Source organism: Teleopsis dalmanni, chromosome 2, assembly GCF_002237135.1.
Source record: "Teleopsis dalmanni isolate 2A chromosome 2, ASM223713v2, whole genome shotgun sequence".
Classification (NCBI taxonomy): domain Eukaryota; kingdom Metazoa; phylum Arthropoda; class Insecta; order Diptera; family Diopsidae; genus Teleopsis; species Teleopsis dalmanni.
In genome coordinates, this window is record NC_051847.1 from 68,748,773 (window position 1) to 68,758,203 (window position 9,431).

Genomic DNA, 9,431 nt, shown 5'->3' on the forward strand with positions numbered 1-9,431 from the left:
TGTTCTACTAAGGAGGCATGCTCAACTGTATTTGTACGAAGAAACTTGATACTTAGCCTGGTGGTTATCTGGAATGTAGAGCCAGTGCCGGCAGCAATCGGTTACATTCTAATTTTGTTTTTGAAGATCTTCTTTTGAGCTAACTTACTCCACAGTAAACCTCGTGTTCACAAAATTATATGGTTGATTGAGTCGTTGTGAATCTGAGTCTAGTACCTTTTGATACTATCTCCTGATTGCCCGGAATCAAGTCTAAAATCTTCAACTAAATTGAATAATGTTCGAATTCTAAATCCAAGAGAATTTGTTAGGCTTGCTAATAGCTTTGATTTGTTTAGGATACTCTTTCTAGGATAAGCGCAGTAGATCTTTTAGGTCACAGTGTACTATTTGCCCTCTTTGTGGTAATAACAGTTCCTATTGATCCTTTACTTCGACGGAAAAAAATCGATATCAATTACATCAATGGCATCATAATATATAATGATTACTACTTTGCGGAGGTGGCAAAAGTATGTGTTAAGTATACCTTCATCTTGAGTAAATAATATTTAATAGATGTAATGAATTGGTGCAGGGAATGTATGTTCAAATATTTTTCAATATTTTTTCAAATATGATCTCTAACTATTTGCGTATAACTTAAATTACTATTCCATTTGAGATGTGTGTGGTAATCACAATCTGATTCTGTTTCGTAAGTCAATATTCAGAATAATTTTAATTGTTTAACATTAATTTTATAGATCAAAAGTTGTTGATGTAAGCTATTATTTTAACAAATGATTTTATTCTATAATATTACCTACAAGTAAAAAAAACTTAGTCTTCAGATATATTTTTATTGAATTTGGAAAAATCAATTCATTTTACATTATAATGTTGTCTTTATTAACATTTTAAATTGAAAATATGTTAAAACTTAAGATTATAGAGCTATATAGATCTAGATAAACACAAATTCTATTTAAATGTTATTAACGCATTATAATGCAGTTTCTTAAGTATTACAGATTTGATGAAGAAAGTTATCTGAACGAATATAATCAATATTGCATGTTACTTTTTGAGTGATGTATTGGTCTTTATTGCTATAACGGATTCCTCTCCGCAAGCCTTAAGTACAGTAACCATAAGATCTACTTCCTTCCCATAATCCAATTTTAATGCCTCTCCCAATTCGTTTTCTGGTACTTTCAAGTCTTCACGAATGTCCCCATTATCTGACATTAGTGTCATATAACCATCATCACTAATGTCAGCAAGTTGATAATCCTCCCTCTTCACGAGAGGTACACTCATGTTATGAGTAGATGGACAAATATCCTCATACCTATTAAAAATATTATGAATTTAGGTTATAGTTTCATAAAAACTAATTAAAGTATTTACATAGTAATAATAATTATATATTTGCTAGAATAAATCATCTCTTACTTTCTGTTAGTAAAGATATCTATCCCAACCAAATGAACTTTAGCATGACCATGTTTCCCAGACTTTGATGTGGTCATTTCAACTATTTTGCACGGCTTACTGCGTATCATAACATATCCGTTTTTACGCAAAGCTGAACATTGCAGTGGATAAGTTATCGATGCTCCGGAATCAGTCTTTTCAAAATGGTGATCTTCCATAGTATTTTCAAACATTGTTGATTGAAATCTAGTTTCTAAAAAAAAAAACAAAAATGATGTTAAAATTATGTTGACACAGAGGATTTGAAATGATAAAAATTTTTAAGCAGTATCTAATAATTATTTTTTTTTTACGATTGGTAGATGAAATACAGATAGTTGATATTTATTTTTACAATATTTTAAAGCTAGAAGTGAAAGCTTGCAACAAATCTATTATGTATAGGGTGATAATGGTAAGAAAGTATCTGTGATTATATATCTGATCAAACAAACAGGTGTCTGAAAGGTGACATTTCAGTCTACATTTCTTGTAAAGATAGTTAAATAATGTGTTGCTTAATATCTAAATAAATACGCTATGTAATACTTTATTTTATTACTTATTTCATTATTAGTATATATAATTATTATTTTCATATGATACTTATACGCACTCATTTTTACCACAAATATGAGTAATAAGTATTTACGTTTATGAGTGCCTTTGCTAATGATTGGAATAGAGTAGAAGCAGTAGTACAAATAAGTACTCATCATATTCACGAGTAGTATAAATCAATGACAATACTCTCATGAGGGTAATGATTGATAAGAGTAATAAACCTTTAATGAGGTTTGAATGTATACATTGTATTGTCTGGGTATTTTCCATATGGAAATTCTATTGATATGTCTTATCAATGTGAAATTAACATAAAAGTCAATCACAACTTCATTAAGGTAATGAAAATGAAAATTGATCATAATATTATCTTAAAAACTATACTATAGATATAATTAATTTAATTATGTTTAATTAATGATTGAAAATTGGCGAAATATGAAATATTGGAGAAAGTGGTGGAATAAATGAAAGGTTAATAAAGAAATTTTATTTAAAAAAGCCAATTTATTTGCTCTACTCGAAATTAAATTTGTTTAAATATTTATAATGGGCCTAAGGTTTATAAAATTATATATTCACAATTTTTTTATTTTAAAATATTACCTAAAAAAATTTGTGTTATTGAAATTTATATTTTAAAAAATTAATAAATATTTTCATTAATATTAATATATTATATATATAGATATATATATTATATATATATAATATATAATATATATATATATATATATATATATATAATATAAATTATATTTTCATTATATATAAATTGTAATATATTTACATAATAAATTAATTGTATTTTTAAAAAAGAAAATATATAAAAAATATTATATTTATATAATAAATCTTTTTTTATCGATCTCAATTGTTTATAGAATTTGGTATTATTTAATTATTTTTTATTATATTATTTTATTTATTATTATTTTATAAATATATTATATTTTATTTTATTTTAAAAATATTTTTTATATCTTTTAGATATTTTATAAAAAAAGATATTACTTAAATTTGTCAAATAAATATAATAATAATAATTTATTATTATATAATATATTCTATTTTAAAATATTCTATAAAAATTTATATTATATACACATATGTTTTTATTTATCATAATAAATAGTAATTATTAAAAACTTATTTTCCATAAAAAACTATTTTTGTGAAAATCAAATTTTTAATTATTTCAAATTATTTGCCACCCATTCGTACTTGTCGAACATATTTCGAATTAAAGTCGGACGTACTAATTGCCCGCTTTCACCGTTTCGAACATAACTTGCGTAAAAAACTTGGATAAAAAAAATGTTGAAATACCCATTTACTAGTATTAAAATATTCACATAATTCAGATATAAATTTTTATAGTAAACAAAAACATTTTTTTTTCTTTAAATAAATTTAACTTATGGTATCACAAATTAGTAATTTTTTGTAAATTTTCCTATTAGGTTTATTTCCCGCGTCTTTATTTTTATTGGGACAGGCTTGTCTGATATGCGCCGGTCATATTAAATATACTTCGCAATTTTGAGGTTATGTGACTTTTTATTTTTAATTTAATGTTAAAATACCTATTTATTAATATCCAAATAATTTAGATATAAATTTTTATAGTTAACATAAATATATAGTTTTGTTTTTGAAATATCACAAAATAGTAATTTTTTTTCAAATTTTCTTATTAGGTATATTTCCCGCGCTTTTATTTTTATTGCGACAGGTTGCGGCCGATATGCGCGGGCCTTTTAATTATATATCAAAATTTTGAGGTTATATAAATTTTTATTTTTGATTTGATTAAAACACGATAATTAGATAGGTCTTGAAATTAATAGAATGATGTTTAAAACACCGAAAAATTTACATATATATTTATAAACATTTGTTTGATTTATTTGATTCACATTTTAGGAAAAAAATTAATTAATTTCTATAACTTTTATTTTAAATTTAATAATCATATGAAAACATATGCGGCAAGTAAAATGATGATTAACTATATATTTATGTTTTATTTTATTTAAATTGTAATTTTCACATTTCACTAATTTTATAAAGGATTTTTAACAAATTTTCTTGACACAAGATAAAATTGCTTACACTATCGCAATAATGATACACAAAACGACCGTTTTCGAAGACTTATAAGCACGTACTGAGGCGGAAGAAAACTTGCACTTTCCTTATAAATCGAAGAAACGACGAATATTGAAACGATATTATATATCGGAATATGAGAAAGATAGCGGAATGACAATGTTGTCGACGTATAAATACAATATAAAAAAATAATAGGGTAATTTAATAGAACTGACTGTATTTAAATAGCATATAGAAAATGGATCTGCGAGATATATAAAAATACATAAGCGCAAAATTGTTAAAAATAAATTTTAGTAATAATTTTGATATATATAAGTATCTTTTTTAAATAAATTTAACTTTTTTAATTAAAAGTATATATTAATAATATATCTATTAACTTCAATACGAATTGAGTCTGTGGTGTATAGTTGTTATTACAATATTTGGAGAAATGGCAAAAGTATGATTTAAATTCTATTCACATAACACAAGTGTATGTAATTTAGCATCTTTGGCTTGTTTCGCGAAATACCTGTTCACATTGTAAAGCTCTTTTTAATCTTAATTTCGAGTCTCGAATTTGCGTTTTTAAATATTAACACCGAACATTGTAACAATACTTTATTTTGCTTTTATTATTCAATTACATATATGTATTGTAAATTACAAATTTAATTTCAACTTAATTTAATACAAATTATAATTTAATCGTAATTTTGGTTGTGGGATTTTTTATTCAATTAGATTATAGTTTTAACTATGTTTTCTAGCGAAGTGAGTTGAATGGACTAAACAAACGAAATTAAAATCAAAATTGCAATTACTTGTGCAATGCGATTAGGTTGTTATTGATCATTTATTTACAGTTTTTATCTTATAATTGATTATAAAGTTAATATATATATAATGTTTCATATATTTTTTTTTAAAAAATATTAATTACTTGTGATTAAAATTGTGGTTTTTTTAATCTTATCAAAAAAATTTAATTGATATATTTATATATTTTGGCAATACTTATATTAAAATTAACAATTAAAAATACTAGAGATTTGTGATAAATCTCTAGTGTTAAATGATTTAATTTATTAACTAAATAAAGATTTTTGTCAATTATTTATTTAGAATTCTATGTTTACTTTACGAACTTTAGTGAACGAACTTTATTAAAGTTGATTCCTAAACTTGAAACGTTTACATTATCGTTTCGGGTTTTTATTGTGACAGTTGTTTTTATTTGTTTATATTTTAATACTACTTTATATAAAATATATTGTTAAATATACTAGTATATTGTTTAAAATTATGGATATATATGATTGCATTGCTCTGCAGCGATTCTGCACCAGGAAAATTAAATACTTCATAGTAAATTACAATACATACGAAAAAAGCGCCATAAAATAATTGGAAAAATATTACAACTAATAGCGGCAAATAAATATAGAAGACCAAGAAGTGTATGGACTCAATATATATATATATATAATAAAAACTGAATAATTTCCACATATCTTACTTAAAATAAATTTACTCTTCTTTTGTAAACAAATGTCGATTCAAATGTAAACAAACAACGTTGGAAACAAAACGATATGTCATTTTGTCATTTTCGTACCAAAAACTTATCGATAACGCATTATAACCAGAATCAGGAAAAGGTATTAAATAAAGTCAACTTTCAGTCAAAGTTTGAAGTTAGTTGTGCCTATGGTATTTTTATATGTAAAGTCCATTTTGGTTGCTAATTTTGCGCTTAAAATCGATTTCCACCAGCTAAATTTCAATATTTCAATATTTGTAGGTTGAACTGCGAGAGTGAGATGAAAGTGATTATAAAAACGGTTTCTAATAAGAATGTTTTTAGTAAAGACTCGTTTTAAGTAAAATCAATTTTTAAAAAGAGGGCTTAAAAGACATTTTTTTAGAAACAGTTTTACATTTTTTTTCTTTCACAAATTTTTTTATTAAATTTAGTGAAGCTAAATAAAAAGACACATATTTAGGTAAATATTCTTTAAACATTTTTTTTAAGACATACGAATCAATGGGGTTTTGAGAATTGTTATTTATGAACTAAATAATCTGTCTACATTAATAAATAGCTTATGTACTATTCCACATGTCTCAACGATTGGTTAAATGGCCAAATAATATGCCGCAATTTAAATCATTTGCCTTGAAGAGCAAAGGTAGTAGAGGCCTTAGTTCAAAGGGCACTCCACACTAGTTAAGGGAAAATACGTTAAAGCTTCAAAACTGATTATTTCATTCCAATAGTACAAACAACATAGTTATTTAAAACTATTTTTACAACTACACAAGAATGGTTTTTTCTAGTAAAATAATTAAAATTATAGTTATCTATTGATATTTATTTTTTAAAGAAATAATTTTAATTTTAATTATTAATTAATATTTATAATGTATTTGTTTATTTATCGGGTTTTGGGTTGTTAACAAGAAGCAATTAAATATCTTGGAGTCATGATCGTTGTAAGATAGCATATAACAGTAGTAAGCTCTAAGGCGGCGGTGGTGAATCGTGCATTTACGCGAATCTTTCTGAACATAGGTGATACTCACGGTTAAAGAAGGCATCTTCTGTCAATAGTTACGGCTTATATTATATATTTTATGCCGATCTTATATGGATGGTACCAAAAACGCATCAGATACGACAGATAGCACAGATATATAAACGCGGTACGTTGAATGTTGCCAACGCTTATACAACAGTATTTCATGATGCAATCTGTGTCGTTACGGGAAAGCTGCCAGTCGAGTTACTTGCAAAAGAGCTAAGCCGCCCTTATGATAGGCAATGTACTTCACTTAGTGAAGAGTCGCAAAGATGGGAACAGACTTCAAAGGGACAATGGACCTAAGCAATCATTTTTAACATTAAAGAGTGGGTAACAAAAAAACATTGTGAAGCAGTCATCAATTTGATGCATATATTGAGCTGGCATGGATGCTTTTTAGAATATCTCCACCAATTTTAGCTGACAGAACCTAATGCACAATAACTCAAAATGTTGCTTAAATCAAAGAAAACGCTGTATCTTTCATTGTGGCCGTTTTAAAGAGAAACGAGAACTTCTCGATAAGGTTTTAGGACATCTACCATGTCCTAACAGGATTATACATAAAATGTGATCAAGTAATTTCAAATGGAATGCTGTCGTCTTAGATATTTCGAACTTGAGCGTTCCCAATAAGAACAGCTGTAGTAACCCAACAGCATTAATGATATATGAAAACATATAAACGGGAAAATGTTGTATATATAACTTAATGATGATAAAAAACAGACATTTGAGCTTTGTGCTCTGGGCGGTCTGTTGACGTAATACCAAATCGGTAGTCCCGAGAGGACTAATCATTAGAAAACGTGGTGATTTTAATGGACTGGAGCTTCACACAATCGATTTAACCGCTCGATTGCTTTACATAATATTTTTTATACATAAATATTTATATTTATATATGTATATTTGGATGTATGTATGTATACATGTATGTATGCAATTAAGTATGTGTTTATGTATGTATGCTTGTATATTTTTTTGTAAGGAGGTTTTAAAGCAACGATAGCTGAAAACGGTGAATAACTTTAAAATTTTATAAATCTCTTCTCGTTCGAACAGATAGATTTACACGGCACCACAGTTGATTATTTCAACGGAAGAGAGTATGTTATGAAGTATTTTTGCTAAATTGTCTGTTCGTGGGTCAAGTTCATTACTTCTAAGTTGTTGAGTCTACAATCGTATTGCTTCAGCAATCTGGAACTTAGTGATTATACGAGTAAGCACTGCAGTAGTTCTTACCTCTTTCCATTTTCTAGGCACTTCGCACACAGTAGGTGCGTACTAGGTGCGATACAGTTGGAACTTCCACTTCTCCTGCTTATCTCAAATGTTTGATGTTTCATCTGTATGTAGTATGTGTGTGTGTTTGCATAGATGTGAGGTTTGTGTGTTTGTGTGTATTTAATATTTGTTGTGTTACATAAAAGGTGCAATTTAAAAATAAATTTAATCAGCAATTTCGCTGCGTTTACATTATTCATAATTATTAATAAAATTATTTCATAGCCTTAATTTATGCAGTCAAGCGCGAAAAGACATGATTTAATTTTGAACTTATTTTACAAAAAAAAAAAAAAATAAATATTAATAAGGATATATTTTGATATGTATGTGTTTATCCTGGTTTGGTACACGTGCGTGTGCTTTAGTAGGATAAATTGGTGCTTTAAAATTAATGTGCATTATGCATGCGTACGCGTAAGTGGCAAATTCAACATTTCAATTACAAAATACTTAAAATCTGTTCAACGCAAAATGTTGCATAATATATGTATATGCATAAACATACAAAATATTATACAAAAAAAATTTTAATATGTTAAATATATATGAAATAACAAACCATCGTCAAAAAAAAAAGTGCTGTAAAAGTAACCCACAAGTGCATTTTACATTGATTTTGTAAAGATATTATGTGTGTGTATGTATATGGATAAGTATGGAGAAATTGGACGTATGTATGCGTTTCGTAGAAATTCAATAATTCATTGCAATTGTAACTTCATCCTTGATAAGGACTCGCATTTTGCAATTAACGTCAAGTTGTTCATGAAGCTGATTTTCCTACTGCTGAGCTCATGCAACTCGCTGGTGTGAGCTGGCATGAGCTGGTGTGAGTTGGTGTGAGCTGGTGTGAGCTGGTATGAGCTGTCATGCCAGCGAGTTAAGACTGTTGCTGCTGCAATTGTCGCTACTGCCTGCCGTTGTTCTGGTGTTCTGGTGTTTCTCTGAAGCTGTTGCTGATCCTGATACAGAAGTGTTTTGTAATTAATTGCAATACGCGAATGCAATTTTAATATTTTTAAATTTACTCAAGCGTTAATGTTGCATAAGTTTCACCTTAACAGTTGCAGTTGCAGTTGCAACGGCGGCAACCACACTTACATGCATTTTTTAATGTGTTTATATACATTTTATATATATATATATATATGTATGTATATAAAAGAGTATTTAAAATGTATGTATACTTGCTTTTAACTACAGTAGCGGTTAAGTCATGCATTTCATCGTTACGGCAGAAATTTGACCCAAGGATATTTCTTTTGGTTTATGCAAGCAGTAATTTCGTTTGTGTTACTTTGCAGTTATGATTTTAAAGTAAAATACAAAATACAAAATACAAAATACGAAATGGAAAAGTAATTACAAAAGTATTAAAATATCAAAAAATATATATATGTGTGTGTGTATATGTAGACTTGAATATATTAA

At 26.9% G+C, this 9,431-nt stretch overlaps 1 protein-coding gene across 2 annotated transcripts; it reads right to left on the reverse strand.

Annotated features, from left to right (window-relative positions):
• Positions 1 to 938: 938 nt before the first annotated feature.
• On the reverse strand, positions 939 to 4,716 carry LOC119682195 (eukaryotic translation initiation factor 5A-like). 2 transcript variants are annotated; one of them, XM_038095562.1, is made up of 3 exons: positions 4,655 to 4,716; positions 1,438 to 1,672; positions 939 to 1,333 (listed from the first exon to the last, which is right to left on the reverse strand). In XM_038095562.1, the coding sequence occupies exons 2-3, from the start codon at positions 1,650 to 1,652 to the stop codon at positions 1,060 to 1,062; spliced, it is 489 nt and encodes a 162-aa protein (XP_037951490.1). In that variant the 5' UTR covers positions 1,653 to 1,672; positions 4,655 to 4,716; the 3' UTR covers positions 939 to 1,059. The 2 variants fall into 2 exon arrangements, with proteins under 2 accessions (XP_037951490.1, XP_037951488.1); XM_038095560.1 differs by lacking the exon at positions 4,655 to 4,716 and adding an exon at positions 4,138 to 4,187.
• Positions 4,717 to 9,431: the final 4,715 nt, after the last annotated feature.